Below are 20,404 nucleotides of genomic sequence, written 5' to 3' on the forward strand. Positions count from 1 at the left end.
GTGCAGATAGTTTAAAACACTGTAATTTGTAGCATTTATTTTTCTTATGGGATGAAAACTACGATGCAAGATTACAGAAATCATAATAGGAATAAGGGTACCGTCAAACGGGGTGACTTGCAACACTTTTCAACTTCAATCAACCATAACCATGATCTAAAAGTCATCTAAAAATCTAAATTCCTTGTAGAACTTTGAATGGCCGGCCCGCCTACAGAATGGGATGGTAGAAGATTGAATCGAATTATTTTTTCATATCAAAAGTCATCAAAAAGGTAAAATTTTTTAAATGTCCTTGTGCGGGGTGACTTGCAACACTCAATGCTAATTTAGTTTTTTCCAACAAAATGTTGATATTTTTTATTAGTCACACTTGTTAAGTATTGTTATTCATGTATTTAAAGCATTCGAACCAGTACAAGAGCATTTTGCATACCTTTTTGTAAGAAATTAATTGAGCTATTTTTGTATGGGAAAAAGAGGCGTTAAATCATCAAGGTCTAATATCTTAACTGAACAATATTTTTAACGAGTGTTTGTAGTTGAATGATAAATTATTACTCTTTTGATTCGATGTAGACCTAACACAAACGTTTTTAACTTTTATAAAACTTCAAATGGCTTCCCAGACAACCAGAAATCGCATTAAAGTTCACGTTACAACTCGTTTATTCATACTAATTACATCAAACTCGCAAAACACCGTGGATAAGCTCGCCAGATTGATGAGTTTCCTCGCATAAAATACTTCTTTTCTGAGTTCATTTGTACATTTTGCTTCGTCCCGTACACTCGTACAAAGTAAGTCGCATCAATCCGTAGCAGCTGTCAAATCAACATTTATTATCATTAGTTAAGTCGCATAAGGTCACAGGTTAGTTCGGTAGATTATTTATACACTCGCATTGTATGTTATTATTCATCACATAATATATGCACGCATATCGCCTCCACTTTTGTACGTAGAAGGCCTTTTCGCGACATCTTATAAGTGAAATTTTGCACATACAAAGCCTCCAGGTGATTTCGTTATACGTGCATTTTGGTTGTCTGGGTTAGAAATAAAGTGTTGCAAGTCACCCCGCATAGGTACAATTATATAAAAAATATTTTTATTAAAAAGTTGTTGCTACATTTTCGTAAAATAAAATTCGTCATATTGTCATTTATTAGTTATAGAAACAACATGTAGAGTATTACTTTTGTAAATTGAATCCTTCTCACGTTTTCAGGTCACGATTTTGAACCTCCATCAAGATTCAGTTTTCAAGACATTCAAAAGAATTATGTTTATTGTATAAACATATTTATAATAACAGCTTTAATCGTGGCCCCTACTTGAATTGTAAGTCACATGTATTGAAGCACCGATTTAAAACAAATTTTCTTTTGCAATTTGTGTTTTATAGTGAAATTTAGTTGTAAATTACAATGTGTTGCAAGTCACCCCGCCGTTGCAAGTCACCCCGTTTGACGGTACATGAATTTTGTCGTAATCTACTAGTGGGACTGTTATGCGGATACTTTCAATATGGGACGCACATGATTTGGTATTTTTTTCGCATTTTGTCCATACAAAAATTCAATTTTAAGTATGATACCATGAAGTACACTAACAATAAAGAAGATTCATGAAGAAAACTCAAAAGTGATGAAAATTGAAATGGGACTGTTTTGCGAGTATGGGCAGTTGAGATCTCGCCCTAAAAGCCATTGGTAATGAGTTTTCAATATGGGATGATAAGTTTCTACTTACATTACAGTACCAGTATGTTTGGAACATTTTCTCAAAATTTCTCCATAGTAATATCGAATGTTGGTTACATTGTATTTGGGCCACCTTTAAAACACCACCTAGAAAGCTGAAAATTTCACATAACACTATTTTTGTGGTAAGGATGGTAAGGAGCATACGGGAGCTTGGATTTTCAAACATTTTTAAAATTTGAATCGCCCTATTGGTAATAATATAAATTCGCTGCTGCAGATCTCGTGAGAGCACACTCTCGCAGTTCTGGACGGGTAGGATATTATCGCACGCCTTTTTCCTCCGGAAAATCGCGTTGAGCGATAGGCTTATGATTATCGCCGTGACCGATAATTTCACTCCCTGCCTCGAGGCTGCATAACCGGAAGAGGGTGAGCTGGATGAAGCGCTTCTTTAGGACTACTGGAGAACAGTGAAAGCAGCCATCAACAATGCAACTGAGAGCAACGTCGGGTACGTGGGCCGGAATCGATGGAACGATTGGTTTGACGATTAGTGTAGGCAGATTCTGAAGAAGAATGCAGCGCAGGCGTTATAGACGGAAACGGCAATAGCAGACCCGCCTCTTTTAGGAGAAAAAAAAGCCGCCTGGAAGAGACGGAGTGCGAGGAGATGGAACAGCTGTGCCAGTCGTAAGTTCTATCAGAAGATCAACGCATCCCGCAAAGGCTTCGTGCCGCGATGTCGCATGAATGAATCTCGAGTTATATCAAATGTTTAAAAATGCGAATATTATGAAGCGTATAACATACGGCAGACTTTAGCGGGCTGGTCATTTAGTGCAAATGTCGGAAGAAAGAATTTCGAATACGAAAACGAGTCTAATTAGATTGGCTTATTATTTATATTAAAGTATTGACTATGATTTCGGCCTAACAAAACTGTCCACACAATCGCTTCGAATTTCTCAAATTCGCAAAACTCTTTATTACTATTTAGCAGCATTTAAAGTTATATTTTTTTGAAAATCGTCAGGAATCATTCGAAATAAATGCATCTCTTACCTTACCTTACCTCCCTAAACACGCGCAAACACTCACACGTCGACATCTGCTTAGTATTCATTGTATTCCTTCCGTGCGGCCATCGCTTCCTGCTTGATCGACACCACGTTGGAGATCGTTGGCACCAGACTTTCCTGGCCGCTTTCTTGCTCGGAATGATAGTGTTCTTCCTGTTCTTGATGCTGTTCCTGATCCTCTTCCGCCTCAGGCGGAGCTTCTTGTTCATCATCATCATCATCATCGATTTCCTCCACGTCGCTGGAGATGGCAAATACTTTCTTCTTCGGCTGTTGGGAATCCTCCTCGGCCGGTTCACTCGGGACGTCCAGTTGCACTCGTTCCTGTTTGATTTTGAGCAGCAGCTGATTCTTGCCACCAGCGGACGACGGCCCCGGACTGGGAGCGGGTTGCGATCCGCTGCTCTGCACCTGATAGTTGTGCACGACGATCTGATGGCGAACGCGGTCCTGATTGCGGAGGAACTCGCGGTTGCAGATCAGACAGTGGAACCGCTGGACGTCCTTGGAGTCGTCCGAATGGTAGCGCTTTTTATGCTGAATCAAAAGGACCTGCCGGTCGAATTTGACGTTGCACTGATCACATGGATAGCGATAGCCACCGACATGCAGACGAATGTGGGACACGTAGGCATTCCGGTGGACGGTACGCTTCGGACAGTGGGGACATTTGTAGAAGAACTGCTGATCCGGATGGTGCTGCTGGTGATGGGTCTGGAGCATTTGTCCGGTGACAAAGACCAGGGAGCAGAGCGAACATGGATACTCGGTGCTGTCCGGTTCGACTTTGATCTTTGTCCGTTTATGGCCGCTGGAACCGGAGCCGGTAAGCTTTGCTTGCCTTTCGATACCGTGGAATACGGTATGATGGTAGCGGCGAGCAGATTTGCGGATGAAGATGCGGGGACAGTAGGCGCATTTGAAGCGATTGGCCAGCGACAAGGATGATCCCCCGGTGTGGTAGCGTTGCTTGTGACGTAGGAGATCGGCCGGTTTGTAGAATCCGGCGTCGCATTGGTCGCACTGATGCGGTAGCTTACCCAGATGATTGAGAATATGCAACTTAAGGGTGTTCCGATTGGTGAACACCTTCTTGCAGTACTGACAGGCCATGGATTTTGGAAGAGATGATAGTACCTGCTTCGCGATAGGTTCCTTGTCCGCGTGATTATGCGTGACATGAATTGCGCGAGCAGTCTTGGTCATCAATTTCCGGGGACAGTACGGGCAAGGGAAGCGAACCTTCTTTTCGCCATCGTCGTCGTCCGATCCGTGCATTTCTTCCATATGGCGATCGACGTCCTTCTTGCGGATGAATCTCTCTTCACATTGGTCACATCCGAACGGATGCTCCCCAGTGTGGTTCATCATGTGTTCCCGCAGTGAGGTCTTGTGTTTGAACAGCTTGGAACAAACCGTACACTTGAAGCGCACCGGGACATCCGGATGTTTGAGGGCAAAGTGTATTCGCATGGTCTTCATCGAGGGGAACTTCCGTTCACACTTGGAACAGGGGAAGTTACTCTTACGACCTTCCCAAACGGTCGGCAATTTCGCGGGCGATTCAATGTTGTGCACAACCTGCTCGTGGCGGAAGCGATCCTGATTCCGTACGAAGAATCTCTCGCACTGGTCACATTTGTAGCGCTCTAGTACCTTGTTCTTGGAATCCTCCCCGTGCCAGTTCTGTTTGTGCTTCTCCAGCTTGGTCCTTCGCTCGAAACTGCTTCCACAGATATCGCACTTGTGAGGCATGGTTCCGTGGTTTATGACACAATGAGAACGCAGCGCAGTACGGTGACGGAACACTTTCGGACAATCCGGACATTTGTGCCGTTTGGACATCTTCGGTCTGGACTCTTCGTCGTCGTTCGCGTGGTGCTCGGCAAAATGCGCATCGATCCCTTCCCGGGTATCGAAATGCTCATTGCACCCGTCGCAAGACAAAACCTGCAACACCGGAATGGCCTCCGTCGGCAGAAATTCTGCGGGTTTCTTATTATGGAAATGCAACATATGCAAATTGCGACCCGACTCCTGTAGGAATATCCGAGGACACAAGGTGCACTTGAAACGCTTGTCCGTATAGCTCGGAGAGTTCTTGTCGTGGTAGCGCGAAACGTGATTGTCCAGACGGGCCTTCATCGTGAACTTGGCGCCACATTCCTCGCACGAGAAGGGGAAATCCATCGTGTGGAAGCGGGTGTGCGCCCGCAGGGAATTAGTGTCCGAAAATTTCTTGGCACAAAAGCGACAAGAATAGATCATCGATTGCTCCGGGTGCTGCTTGCGGATGTGGTTCTGCAAAACGGAAAGAATATGATTAATTTTTTTGTTCATTGAGGTTATTTTTGGCCAATAGACACCGTAAAGACAAAACAACTTTGTAGAGAATAAAGATAGAAAGTTTATAACATACATATAGCAGTTATTACTTAAAATTATTTGAATCCTGGATCCAATAAAAAGAGATCCAAACTTTTTTTTGTTTATCATAATGATCACTTGATATGGCATGTGGGTGAGTTGCAGTCATCATTCATAGGCGTATAAAACATCAACTTTTTTCGTCATTTGAAAACAAAGTTTTGAAACTTTGAGTGTTTTTGTTGAAACACAGCTTGGTAAAAATACTTTCATAGCTTCACAGGCAAATCTTTTCAATGCACTGGGCAGCAAGATTGCTTCAAAATGACTTGCGGAAATTGTCTCGCAATAAGTAAAAATGTTTTGTTATGGGTGATTTTAATGCCAAACATGCCATTTATTTGACGACTCCTCTTCGTGATATTTCAATAACCTGATAGCCCTACATGTTTTTCCTCTTACTACGATTGATTATGCCTTAACCGACTAGTCCCCTTTGTAGCCAACTGGTCACTCATGCTGATTTTGATACTGATCATGGCCCTGTTACATTTCAAATATCCCATGAAGCGATTCTCAATCCTATCAGTTGATGAAAAATCATGTTTACGTCCCACCGTTGTAACGGTTAGATGTGCAGTCATACACAATTTAAAGATTTGAAATAAAAGACTGAGTTTTATCACCTTACAATGTGAGCTGAAAAGTCATCATTGTTGCCAAAAAGAATGATGGGTTACTTAGCCTTAATCAGGCTTTGAAAAATTTAACGATCATTGACACACGAGCTATAATTTCGTCCCATTTATCCGCCTACATTTAAACAACACGCGTCACATTTATCGTTCGTGGAAGATAACGAGCCATGAACGAAAATGTGAGAATGTTCCGTTATATGGCATTAGGCTGATCAATACATAAACTTTTATCTGCAAATCAACCTTTCACTCATCTTGCAGGAGCTCTAAGGTAACTTGATGCTTGGCTAGTTTAATGCGTTAGGAAATTTAGACTTTTTTAAGTCCATCAATTATCTTTTTATTTTGCGACACCTACTGATCACGTTCTTCTTTTATAATGCGAGTCAGTGATCGGCGGTCTATTTGCTCCACTTTCTATTAAGCCCTTCCAGAAGTCGGATTAGGAATCTGGCAACGTATGAATCAAATATCTTAAAAAACGTGAAGTGAATCAAAAATGTGCCTGCCGTAGGATACAGTCCCCTAACTTTAGAAATACAAAAATCCTCAGAATTTAAGATTTTAAAAATCTGATTTTTATAATTTCTTTGACTGTTTGACGGTTGGAGAAGGCGATCATTCATTTCCATTCATACTCCGTTCAATTCTTTACCGTATAATAAGCTTACTCTACTTTGAAAAACTTGCTTCCAGGATCAAAAAATTGTTTTTGATAAATTGTACGAAAATATAACTGTTATTTGGCCGAATATTAGGTTATACGTTTGGTCGAATAATAATATTTCAGCTATTCGGTATTCGGTCAAGAGCCGAATAGTGCTATTCGGTACATTGGTCTTATTCTACGAGTGACGTAAGGTGAGAATTGTCGGTCTCGTATAGTGAGGTGACAATTCTCGACTCGCCGTGCACTCAGGCAAATGGACTATCGATAAACATAGGAATCCCTTATGAAAATTCGTCACAAGAAATCGGGTTGAAATTCATAAATTTGCCTTATGAAACCAGAATATGAAAACGAAAAACGTTTACGCAGCAACCTGGAATTGAACCAAGAACCTTGCGAACGACAGGCCCGAGCGTACACCACGCGCCTATTGATGCCTTGATGTGGAGTGATGCTTAAACGATACATAAAGCGTTCGTATTGCAATAATCGTTCCTCCTTTCATAAGGCAAAATTTATGAAATTCGATAGTCCTGTTCGCTGCGTGTGTAAATCAAATGGAGAGTCACTTCATTCGAGTCAAGTATTGTCACCTCGCTATACGAGACCGACAATTCTCACGTTACGCCACTCGCAGAATAAACTCACATCTCTAGTTTCATCCAAAGAACATTTCTGCAGTTAGTTCTGTTAGTCCTGCAGTGTGTGGTCACCTTATTACACTACTCAGGTGCTCCACATTGAGAAAGTATAGCGTAGCTTTCTTCGTTATGCACTCAGGTCACTACCGTGGAACGACCCTGTCAATCTTCCGGACTATGAGAGTCGCTACATGTTGCTGAATATGGAAACACTATCATTTAGGAGAACCAAATTAAAGCGAATGTTTTTATTTGATTTGATTGCGCACAATATCGATTGTAGCGGTTTATTAGCGAAAGTAGGGTTTCTCGCTTCAAGCCGTTATTTACGTAGTCGCCAACTCTTGGCACCTAGAACGCATAGAACTGCCTATGGTCAGAATAGCCCACAAACTAGTTATATTCGTAGTTTTGGTTTTAGTATTGTGAATGATGTGTTCGATTTTAATCAGTCCAGAGTTGAGTTTAAACGTAGAATAAGAAGTATTCGTTAAGTAAATCAGTTTGTAGGAAATTTATGCAAGACGTTGCAAATAAAAAAAAAATAAAAATAAGCAGAAGGTCATGGGTTAGGGGGGTCTGTAGCCTTGAGGTTACGCTTTCGCTTCATAAGCGGAAGGTCATGGGTTCGATTCCCAGCCCCTCCACAAAAAACCCGTCCAGCCACCAGAAGACGCCTTACGGAGGACTGTGCTTTGGGGAGCACATCCATCCTCCGTCAGTATCAGATGGTGACTGAGACAAACTGACCCTCTTCGCAGGCAGCTAGCCTCAAAAACAGCAGAGCTCTCTCCTACCTGCTCGGTGTGAGAGTAAAAGAGTAGGAGAGAGTGAAAGTTGATGTAAATATAGATAAGTTAAAAATAGATCTGTATCGATAAAGAAGCTACAGATCACCTGAATCCGGCACAGTAGTGGCCACGAGCACGATTGTGCTACTTTTCCCCGGATGTCGTTTCCCCGAATGTCGGTTCCCCGAACGCCAGTTCCCCGAATGACCCGTTTCCCCGAATTCCATTTCCCCGAATGACCCGTTTTCCCGTCCCCGAAAAGAGGTGTAGTTCAAATAGGCACAATAATAGTTTTCAGTGGCAGGTTGGTGAATTAGAAAGAACGATGAGCAATCAAAAGAAGGAGGTAATTGGACATTCTTGGCTATACACATGTTGCCAAAAATGCTGAGGACGGTAAACCCAGTAAACACACATTCGGATATGATTGTGCATAAGAGTACAAAAGTGGAGGCTATATACGCACATATGCTATAAGGCCGTATGTAAAATGTACGTATATCACCTCCACGTTTGTACTCTTATACGCTATTATTAACGATCGTGTGTTTACTGGGAAACAAGTAAGAACCGCCAATCAAATAAAGAAGAGTGCATATTAGATGACCAGTACGTTCACCACCCTGAACTGTATAAAGATATGAAAATTATGAGTTCCAAAAGCTTTTTTGGGAAGTGGGTTATTCGGGGAAACGGGATACTCGGGGATCTGGCATTCGGGGAACTGGCGTTCGGAGAAACGACATTCTGGAAAAAGTAGCACAACCCACGAGCATAGAGTGCCTTAAAAAAAGAAGGTCATGGGTTCAATCCCAGGCCCGTACTTTGTAGTTGTATCTTTCACTTGCTTCTATCTACCACTCTAATATATTACAGTTGATCTATCACAGTTCATAGCATTTGCTAGAACCTGAGACGGACAGAAATAAACCGTTTCCCTACGCTTCCATTCTTTCATCATTATAGTACGCCTTTCCTTACGCCAAATACATAGGCAGTCTGCTAACCAAACCAGCAAGCCGCTCGGCCATAAAAAATACCCCACACCTTCACCCTTCCCGCATGAACTGGCGTAGACGCAGTGGTATATACGGTCTACCGTGGGAGCCAGTTTAATGCATCATCAATTCCTCCCCCTTCCCCTCATTGGCCTGCATTCTGACGTGGCAGGCATCATTATCGCCTAAAAATAGAAGATCACCAGCAAGGTGTCTGTTAGTTCCAAGCAGTCATCTGGTTGGTTTCTTGTGTAAGTGCAGCTGATCTGTCGATACTGGAGTAGCAATCACGAGCGGCCAATCAAGCTCAAGCTCAAGCTCATTATCTATAATATAGAATCATGTGAATTTCATTGTGATACAATCTATTTTGGTATACTTATACATGCTAATAACTTTAACTTCGAAAATTTGTTCAAATTTTTCAAAATAATTCAATGAGCGGTGAATGGAGCATGAGCGGTGAATTACGTCCTTACGGTATATGGTTATCCGTAAAAAACTAGGTTGAATTCTTGAAGGCATCTGTAGCGAAATTCTTAGAGGGACTCCATAGGAAATCTTTATAAAATAACTAAATGAACCCATGAAGAATTGTTCGGAGTAATATCTAAATAAAACATTGGACAAATGCTTGAATTAATTTCTGATAAAAGTTTGTGGGAAAAATATGAAGAATGCATACAATAAAACGAGCAGTAATATTTGTCGTAATGGCACGAAGGATTCCCCAAAAAAATCATAAAGATATTCTCAGAGAAATATTCGGTCAGCATATATGTGTTTCAGCATGGAATAGACTTAACTTCACGACAAGAATTGCAGAGCTGCGCATTTACGGTTATCTGGGAACCCAGATCAAATATAACAACTGTTAACCCACCCAGAACTGGTTCCGATCCTGTCCAATCAGGACAATTTGGCACAAAGATATGATCGAAATTCGTGATATTTATCTAAAAGAAACCGTCAACTATAAGAACTTTTTTGATCACGACCTGATTTTTGCAACTGATTTCGATAAGAGCACCTTCAGAGATTCCTCCAAGATTGTTTTGCCGGGGATAATTCCTAGAATGCTACTGGGATTTCTTTAGGTGTTCCACAAGATATTCATCTAGGAATTCGAACACGAATTGTTATAGGAATTACGAGAGCAATTCATTTCGAATACCACCTGGGATTCCACCAAGATTTCTACCAGGAATTTCCCCAAGATTACCAGTAGGTAAACTCTCCAGCAGAATTTAACTAGGATTTTTACAAGTACTCAACCACAGTTTCCTCTAGAAATGCAGCCAGGATTTTTTTCAGCATATTCACACCAAAAATTCAACAAGAAATTCCTTCAGAGATGCATCCAAAATTTCCATCAGGAATTTCAACAGGAATTCCTTCTAGATTTCCACTAGGAATTTCTTTAGGTTTTCTGTCAAAGATTCTTTCAGGAATTCCACCAGGATTTTTTTCAGGAATTTTACCAGGGTTTCCACCATGAATTCTACCAAGAAAATCTTAAGCAGTGTCACTAAGAATTCTAACTAGAATTTCACCAGGGATGCGAACAAGAGTTTCTTTTAAAATTCAAGGGATTCTTCCTGAAATCCTTCCAAGGATGCTCATGACATGAATTCTTCAAGACATTTTGCCAGGCAATATTCCAAGCAATTCCTCCAAATATTCTCTCGAGGTTTTATACAGAGAGTCCGTGGTCCGACTAAGATTCTTTCAGGGATTGCTTCAGTGATTTATCCATAAATGGCTCCAGGCATGAACTCCTCGAAGAATTCTTGCTACCATTCTTTTTGGGATTTCTTCCAGGGATCTCCCGACATTTCTTGCCTCTTTGTCAGAGGTTCCTCCGGAAAATCTGGTAGAGATTCTTAAATCTATTTCTTCAATAATTCTCTACAATTTCGACTTTTGATTTTCTACAGTAATTTCTTAAACAATTCTTGCAGACACTAAGAATATCTCCACGGGTTCCGTTATAGATTCTTCTAGGAATTACTCATGGGTTGGCTTTTTCATTCGGGAATGGATCATTGAAGGTAGTTTTTGCAAGTGCTCACCGCATCGAAACAGAAGCGCCACTGTATATGGGATTTAACATTCTGAAAGCATTACTGTTCTGTCAAACACACAAGGCTACGGTGGCGCTATCTATGCTTTCCATAGTGGCCGTTTTGGTTATTTTAATGATCCATTCCTCTAGTTGTACAGGTATTTCTCCAGAGACATGTCTAGAAAATTTTAAAAGGAATCTGCAATGAATTCTTCTAAGAGTTGCTTCAAAAATTTCTGCTGAAATTTATTCACGGCCTTACAGGGATTCCACTAGAAATTCCCACATGAATTAATCCAAATAATTAGGATTGATACTACTGGATTATCTTCAGGAAGTCTCTAAGATATGTGTAAAGAAATTCTCTCAGAGTGTTGTGCAATTATTTTTCCTAGAACATATTCAGAATTATATTCAGACATTTAACATAAGATTCCTTCAAGATTTTCTCCAAGGATCCCTCAAATGTTTTTTTTTTATTATTCCAGTGTTTCTTTCAGAGATTCTTTAATAAATTGATTGAGAAATGATTTCTTTAGAATTTTCTACCGGTATTTGTGTATTTACTTCAGTTTTTTTTCCAAAAATACTTCCGATAATTCCTCAACGGATTGACCAGGAATTCATCAGGGGTTTCTCAAGTTTTAATAACTAGAAATCTTCCAGCAATTACTCCTAACATACACTCAGAAATGCTTGTAAATATTCTTCCAAAGATTACCTCATAACATCCTACTGAGATTCGTACATAGCGTCATCTGAAAACTTCTAAAGGATAATGCCAGGACTTCTACCAAAAAATTCTCCTGAGATGTCTTCAACAATTCTTCCAGGAATGTTTCCAGAAATTCTAATAGGAGTTTTTCCAGGGATTCGTCCACAAGTTCGTTATAAAATTATTTCAGTTATTATTTCCTGTTTTTTTCGGAATTCCCCTAGTTGTTCCTTATGGAATTGCATCAGGAATTCCTCTGCATTTAATCGGAAAATTATCCACACAAGGATTCCTGGAGGGTTCCCTACAGGAGATCGTGAAAAAATCTTCGCAGAAATTCTTAAAGGAATTCATTGCAAAATTTTCGGAGAAATATCTAGGGAAATCTCTGGAAAATCCCTGCACAAATTTTAGGGCTATCCCGTTTGGCATAAAGTCATTTGGCATAAAGTCGTTTGGCATAATGGACGTTTGGCGTAAAAGAGAAGAAATTAGAAATTTCAAAAGTGCTACTTATAAGAATATATGGTGGTCAAAAGAAGAGAAAAATTAGTAGTTATAATGCCATCGTAGGAAAAAAGGCAAAATTGTCAATGAAAATGTTAGTAGTTATAATGCAAACCACTAGTTTAACGACGTAATGAGAAAGAATAGCCTATGACCAAAAGAAGGAAAAATCACATATGAGAATGTTAGCAGTGGTAACGCCAAAAACATAGCAACTTAGTTTTCAATGATTATGCCAAATCCATTATGCCAAATGACTATTATGCCAAACGACCGAAATTATTTTATGTCAAACGGCTTTATGCCAAATGGCATCCCCCCACAAATTTTAATAGGAATTCATAAAGAAATTTCAGGAATAATACCAGCAGCTACCCATGGAAAAAAATAAAAAGAAGCCCATTAGCAATTCGTAGAGGAACTTTGGTAGGAACTAGTAGAGCAGGACTTTAAGAGAAAATCCAAGAAGAAGGTTATAGAGATTAAAAGACTTAAAAAATTCCTTGAGGAACATTTGAAAGAAATTGGTAAAAAATGCTTCACTGGCGGAATCTCTGAAGAAATATCTTGAAGAGTTTGTGAAAGCATCCTAGAACGGATTTCAGGAGGAATCGCTGGAAGTATCACTGGAGGAATTTTTGTAGAAATCTTTAGTTGAATCCTCAAAGTACTTTTCGGGAGAGCTTCTGGAAGAATTCCACAAATTTCTGAAGAAATCCTTGTTGGAATTCCTGGTGAAACTGCTGAAAATATTTCTGGTGAAATTTACGTTAGAATCCCTAGTGGAATTGCTTGCATATTTCTTGGTAAAATTCATAATGAAAAAAAAAATCCTGGAAGGAGTCTTTCGTAGAGTATCTAGAGAAAACCCAATTGGAATTTTGGGAGGGATTCATTTCGGAATCCCTAGTGAAATTGCCAAAGATTTTTCTAGTGGAAATCTTGGAGGAATCCCTGGAGGAATGCCAGGAGGCATATCTAGTAAACCACCTGAAAAAATTCCCAGTAGAACTAACTCCAGGAGGTATCTCATTGTTGTATTGGCCATTTTGGACCCTTAATGAACAAGTGCGTCAGTCGATGTCCTTTAATCAAACCTACCTTTATTTCCTTCATCAGCCGGAACGTCTCCTGGCACACCGTACAGCGATAGGCCCCATCCGAACTGACTTCAAACGGCAACGGTTTCAGCGGTTCCTCCTTTTCCCGGTCCTCACCCTTCGCTTCGCTACTGGCCCTCGTGGACGCTTCCATTGATTTTTCATCCTCTCCCTCCGAATCTTCCAACAGGTCCACAACCTGCTCAGTGTCGAAATTTTTCGGGGGTGAAGAATGATGTTCCTGGTCGTCGTCATCATCGTCATCGTCGTATTCTTCCTCTTCGACGGTTTTTCCTGCATGATCGTCCATTCCGTACGGTTCCGGCTTTATCAACATGTCCCCTCGGATCAGCTCTTCCTCCACTTCCTCGTCGATCTCCTCCCCATCGTCTTCCACCAGTCCTACTTCCAGCTCGTGTTCAAGACCTTCCCCGAGGACACCTCCTCCAGTTCCTTGATCCTCATCATCGGTATCACTCAAACAGTAAACCATGTCCTCCTCGAACCCCACCGCATTCTGGGCCAGCTCCTCCTGCTGCTCCACCTTCACTTGGAAGTGCATCAATTCCATGCGCTTCCTTTGCAGCACATCATCCAATGTCCGGCACCGTTCCCGATACTTGTGGAATCCCTCCAGCGTCATCTGGCACATCCGACAGACCGCGCACCGGTAGTCCATCTCCATCGTCACGTGGATGTCCACCAACCGGGCAATCAGATCGATCACCGCCTGTTTCGGATGGCCATCCGGCGGAAAAAGCGGCTCCACGTAGAAGCCAGAAAAACACAACCGGCAGTAAGTCTCCGGATTGTCATTCGGGCTATGGAGAAAAAAAAACAATCAATTTCATTCTCCCATCGCAATTCCTCGAAATCCACGTAATCCATACTCACATATCGGGGATGGTGTCCGTGTCCATGTTTCACAACCGGGGCAAAACCCGTGTCAAAAGCCGCGCAACAAATCCGATCAAAATTTGCAGCAACCGATGATGATGGACATTTTAGATTTTTTGCCTTTTTCTTCTCCACCGCGGCGACACAAGACAGCAGCAGCAGAACGATGCACTTCAAGAAGCCCTCCACCCCGCACCGCAACACGATGCGCGATGTGTACACACACCCCCTCGACCCGACGAGCAGGCGACCGGTTGTCAAAAAAGTATGCTGCGACGCGTGGGAGCATGGAAAAGGGAATAAAACATGATGGCTTTTGCTCTTTTTGATGTTCCCGTCGAAACAGGGCCGTATCGCTATCGAATTTTGGCGTTGGACTACGCATGTTTAATTTCTGTTTAAACACTGCGACAAACTGAGAGCAACGCTGATTTACTGTTGAAAATAAAAGTAGTATTAGCGTGTTTGCTCAAAATGACACGCGGCGTATAACCACGGTTTTGCTCACTTTTTACTTCATTCTTATGGGGGATAACATTGCGGCGTTTCACCGAACGCGGTGGTTCCTTTCCTGGATCATTTGCCACGTGGAATTTTGGGCAAATGCGCGTTTTTGGAAACTTTACAACAGCTGCGCGGTGTATCATATCCAGCGGATCAGTCAATACCGTTTGGTCTCTCCAATTTAACATCGATTTTTCAAGAAAACCACTTATATTCTTTACACGATGCTCAACAATTGAATTATTACAATCAAGAATAGGCTTACTTAGGGCCCATTCACAAATAGCCAGTGCCGTAGCGTGCGGTTGGCCAGGTTGGCACCCGCCAAGGGCGCCAAAATGGGATTTTTTTTTTGAGATTCATATTTTGAAACAAGATTGTTTTGGAAATACCTCTTTATAAACAGCGTTTTTGAAGTCATACAATCATGAAGAACAATCAAAGACATAGCGATATAATACTGATGACGAACGTCGCGTCTCTCTTCCTATAGAATTAATAAGCTCTATTGATAAACATGGTAGACTAAAACTATATCTGGAACGATTTCAACAAAACATTTTTGAAGCATTTAAAAAGGTGTTGAATAGTTTGTCAAAAGAAAATTCCTGAGGTACAGACTCATCAATAAAAAATCCAATGATAAATCAGCTTTTGCACGGTGCCTATGTAAAAGCATCCACAAAACGAATAAATCTACATATCAACTGATACCTAGTTAAAATAGTGGGATTCCACAGAATTGTTGAAAGGATTCTCACATAACACGGAACATAATTTCTATGAAAAAAAATCTTTGACAAACTTACAATAAATAACCCCTATCATATAAGAATACTAGGCGAGTTCTGGACAAAATTTTAGTCAGGATTCTTTGGTTGTAATTTGTTTGTTTGTTTATTTTCGACACTTGACACCAAGAAGGTGCATTTGTGTAGTTTAGAAAGTATGTTATAATCTTAAAGAAATCAGTTTAACTACCTTTATTTTTTTGAAATTTTGTGTATAATCCTCTTTTATGAAGAAACTTTGAAATCTTTTTAAAATTAATTCTACATTCGCTAATGCATCTTGTAAACTTGTTGAACTAATGTAATTTCTTTGTCATTGTCTGTCGAATTTTCTACATTGAAGGATCATATGCCGACATCTAGCATTGATTCGCAGTATTCGCATGTTGGCGGTGGTTCTATCTTTAGTAAGAACGGATGGGTCAGCCGCGTGTGACCGATTCTAGTCGTGTTAGTATACGTTGATCAGCTGTGGAGAGTTCTGGCCAAATTTTTAAACAGGATTTTTTGGTATTAGTTAATAATGTTTTCACAGAGCCTCAGTTCAGATTTGCAACAAAAGTTTTGATTCAATTCAGTGCTCAATTATCACTGAATCCCGTAAAGGATTATCAGAGAATTCTATAACACAAATTCATTGCTTAAACTTTAAACTTTTTTATACAACTTTATTACGCTGAAACTCCTCTAATTCTTAAAAATTATTCTTCTATGATACAAGGAAAAATATTTGACAAATTATCGATTATTCACCCCTATTCTAGTTTGTAGTATCCAAAGGGAGCACACATCATTGCTATGATAACATCACTATTTTTTACCATTGCGCCTCTCACACATTTACGACAAACCGTTTGAATTTTCAAAAATAATAAAGCCATGATTTTTTAACACTATTAAAAACTGGAATTTTATTATTAAATTATAATTAAATTTATAAACACAACAAATCGCGTCAAAACGTGTTTTTTTTTCTCAGAATCACACCGCACGCACCAACAATTCGCGCAGAAAATCACCAATAAACTGACTTGGCTCAACGCAATCATGTTCGTCAAACCCCCAAATCCATCCCGTCATCGAAGTTGTTTTCTATCTCCTTTTGGCTTTATTCCTCATCTCTTTCTCTCCAATTCGTAGCCGCGCTGAATATCATCATCCCGGCACAGCGTGAGCATGCTTCCCGAGCATCGATGAACATCTTCGTGTTCGTTTGTGTCTACACTCTCGATCGACTCTCGATGGATCTGTGCGAAGAAAGAATACACTGGAAAAATAATTAAATGATTTTGTTCGGATATATTGCTTTCTATTCAACTTATCTGATATGCTTTATTTATTACACTACATTCGCCTTCTTCTCTACTCATAGAACCAAAACTATTTATTACAAACAATTATCTTGTTATCCAAACTCGTATGATTCAAACACATATTGAAGGTCTACAATTACTTGTTTTCTAATTAAAACTTCTATCTGTTCTGCTACATCAAACTTCTAATGCTTTGTTCAACACTTATTCTTAATTAACATTGGAATTATGATCTCCATTTGTATTTTGATTCTAACACATGTTTGATTCTATCTCCTTTTATCTCCTTAGAATCCTGTGTAGAATATATAAGTACACTCTTCTGTATCATTCCTTGCATGACTACCTGTTATTTTATACAACTGTGACTACTGTGCTTTTCTTACACTTAATGCAGTTATGTTAGAGACATATAAAAGTGAGCTTCATGACCGTACGGATAAAGTCGTAAGTTGTTGAGCCATCATCAAAGGGATGGGTTGATATGAGTTAAATTCACCAGAAAATCTTAATCCTGATTTTCAAGGTACAGTCCAATTATTTGTTCTTCCTACTGATTTGAATCAAGCTTAATTATATTAAAATGTAATCTTCTTTAGGGAACTCAATAACAAACATTTGAAATTCAATTTATTTTATCCAAGGTAACTCCAATAATAATATATTATGTATTTAATATTATTAATATAGCTAGAAAAAATTTCAATACTATACATAATTTAATTTAAGTTGATAAATTTTTAAAGCTAGCCTGAAATTGTCTAACAGTTTGCTACAAAACGTTTATGGCTTTTCATAATGTATAAAATTTTAAAATTTATTTTAAACCTTATAAGCTATTCAAAACAAACTGTTAAATTTTAATCAACACCTTAAAGCTGTCGTTTGAAGCTCATTCAGACACTAACAAAAAACTAGCAAAAAACTGCAAGACCATATTGATCATCAACAACAACAACAACAAAGTTTGTACATTCTTCAATAAACAACATTAGTTGTTTTCCTTTCATACTAATAGTGAAACATAGTTAGATGTTGGCAGATAAATTGAGCAGCACACCTAAAAATCTCATAATATTTTTTAAATAACCAATTTAAACACTGATAAGCAACAATCACTGAATCTTGGATATTAGAATAATCATTCTCTTTGAATCGAGCTTACTAGTTTCGAGAAAGATCCATTGTACAACAAAGGCACATTTTTTTTAATCTAGCTTATAATCTTACAGAATTTATGTTCTTATGAAAACCAATAGATGACCAGGCTCTTAAAATAGGTTGCGTAACGAAATAAAAGCAAAATAGTAAATTACTCGAAACTAAAAAAATACTATGCTTCCATTCAAAACATTCGCTGATTTTGACCACTTACCAAATTTACATATTATTTGTCTTAAGAACAATCACTGGTTTAGATCACTTCTTATGGAGTAATTTTGCCGGGCTCCAGAAATGTTCATCAAGTAACAAAACTTTTATATTCTGCTAATGAAGAATAAAACAGTCTGGGAAGTCCCTTCTGTGCCTTGTTTATAGTACAAATATGTCGTAGGTAGAAACATATAAAAGGTACCAAAATCATAAGATAGAATAAAGAATTCATAACAAACACCAGTAAAACTTACACAACAAACGAACTTTGTACGTACTTTCTTTCAATATTGATCACTTTTACAAATTTATATGTTCATCTTTACATAATATTAATTGATTTTATTTCGCTTTACTTTACTACTTACTTCTTTACTGTATTCACCGATATCATATAATTTGATTAAAAACAAATTTACACATTGATAAGCCCTTGAATCCCTTGAATCGATTTTACCAGTCTTCAGAAAGATCATTTACCCACCAGAACCACAAATTTAGTTATTTTAATCTAATTTATAAACTGACAAAATTTATGTTCTTCTCGAAAAAATAATACCACATGAATTGAGCTTGTCATGCTTCAAAAGATACGTTAAGTATAAAATCAAATAAAAACTGCAAATTTCTCAATAATTTTTCATGTTATAAAGAAATTGTCATGTACCTTCACTCACATTCGCTGATTTTGATCATCTCTAAAAATAATAAATTCCTACTCTTTTTTATCTTTCCATTTGACACAGCTTACTAAGCTGTGGTAAAAAAAGACTTCTAATTGAATGTGCATTTCTTCCTTTAAAACTATTACATATTATGATCATTGTATCTGCGATTGTATGCTCCTCATCTTAAAACACTTAATTTTGTATGGATGGATCGCATCAAGCCTTGAAAAAATCATAATCATTTTTCTTAACGGAAAACATTTACATATTTTCGAGTAACACAACCAAAACATTTCAGTGGGCTTCCTAAAACTAACTAAACTTGTTGACCTATTCTTTTCGCAAAACTATTGTTGATTTTGATCATTTCTAATATTTACAAGTTCTTTTTCTCATGATATTCGTTGATTTAATGTAACAAAATCAGTAAATTTCAGTGCATTTCCTAAACTAACAAAATTTTCTTGTTCCTCTACGCAAAACATCTGCTGATTTTGATCATCTCCAAGAGTTAAATCATCCTCCTCCTCATAATGTTGGCAGATGATCGCAAATTGCACGTACTTCCTTCCGATGTTGATCACATTAAGGCTAAGTAGCCCGTCATTCGTTTTAAACGCAATGATGATTTTGGAGCTTGCGATTTCAAAGTAATAAAACTCAGTCAACTTAAGCAACACTGATTCAGAAAAGTATCCCCGGATAAAAAAATACAATACAAAAACAATATAACGTATTGAAACAGTACCATTCAATATATTGGAAATACAATACAGTATATTGCAAAATGACAATACAGTTACAGTACAATATATTGTTTTGAACAGTTCACTGTATGGTATATGAGATTTTTGCAATATAATGTATGGGTGGTTAAGTATCGTAACAATACAAATATAGATATTTTCTCATACAAACATTTTGAAAACACAATATGATATATTGTTCATGTATTGTCTTGATAAACAATTCGTGTATTGTTGTACAATACAAAAACAATTCAACAAACTGTATCATGGTTGCATGTCAGCTAATGTCAAGTGACTTCTAAAAAATTACTTATTTTGACTTTTTGAACATTTTCCACCCAATATTTCTTGCTTTTTGAACTTGTTTTGTTTATTTCTTTCAGCAAAGCTACATAGAAAAAAGCAACAGTTGTTTTACGCGAAAATAGGAATTTGATCAAAATTGTAAGGTATAAAACCAATTTAAAACAATACAATGTTCTGTTACAATATATTATATTGTTTTTGAATTGTATATCCAAACATGAATAATATTGCTTCGACATTCAATTACAATACGCTGTATTGTATCCAATACGTTATATTGTACATTAATGGTTTATTCCATTCACTGAATGATACGTTTTTATCCGGGTCACTACTTGCGCTTACATGCAGAAAGTATGCTGATACTTTTTCAGCTATGTCAGTACAAAACCAAGTGATTTTCTTTAATGAGACGAATTAGCCTCAATCAGTACAAATTTCAATGACGGCCTACTACGCCT

General features: G+C 38.6%; 1 protein-coding gene across 1 annotated transcript; it reads right to left on the reverse strand.

Annotated features, from left to right (window-relative positions):
- Positions 1-2,660: 2,660 nt before the first annotated feature.
- LOC5577196 (zinc finger protein 14) lies at positions 2,661-14,468 on the reverse strand. The gene is made up of 3 exons (XM_001663245.2): positions 14,236-14,468; positions 13,343-14,162; positions 2,661-5,090 (listed from the first exon to the last, which is right to left on the reverse strand). Exons 1-3 carry the CDS (start codon positions 14,259-14,261, stop codon positions 2,823-2,825), a joined length of 3,114 nt encoding a protein of 1,037 aa, XP_001663295.2. The 5' UTR covers positions 14,262-14,468; the 3' UTR covers positions 2,661-2,822.
- Positions 14,469-20,404: the final 5,936 nt, after the last annotated feature.

The sequence above is a fragment of the Aedes aegypti genome, chromosome 1 (assembly GCF_002204515.2).
Source record: "Aedes aegypti strain LVP_AGWG chromosome 1, AaegL5.0 Primary Assembly, whole genome shotgun sequence".
NCBI classification, from domain to species: Eukaryota; Metazoa; Arthropoda; class Insecta; order Diptera; family Culicidae; genus Aedes; species Aedes aegypti.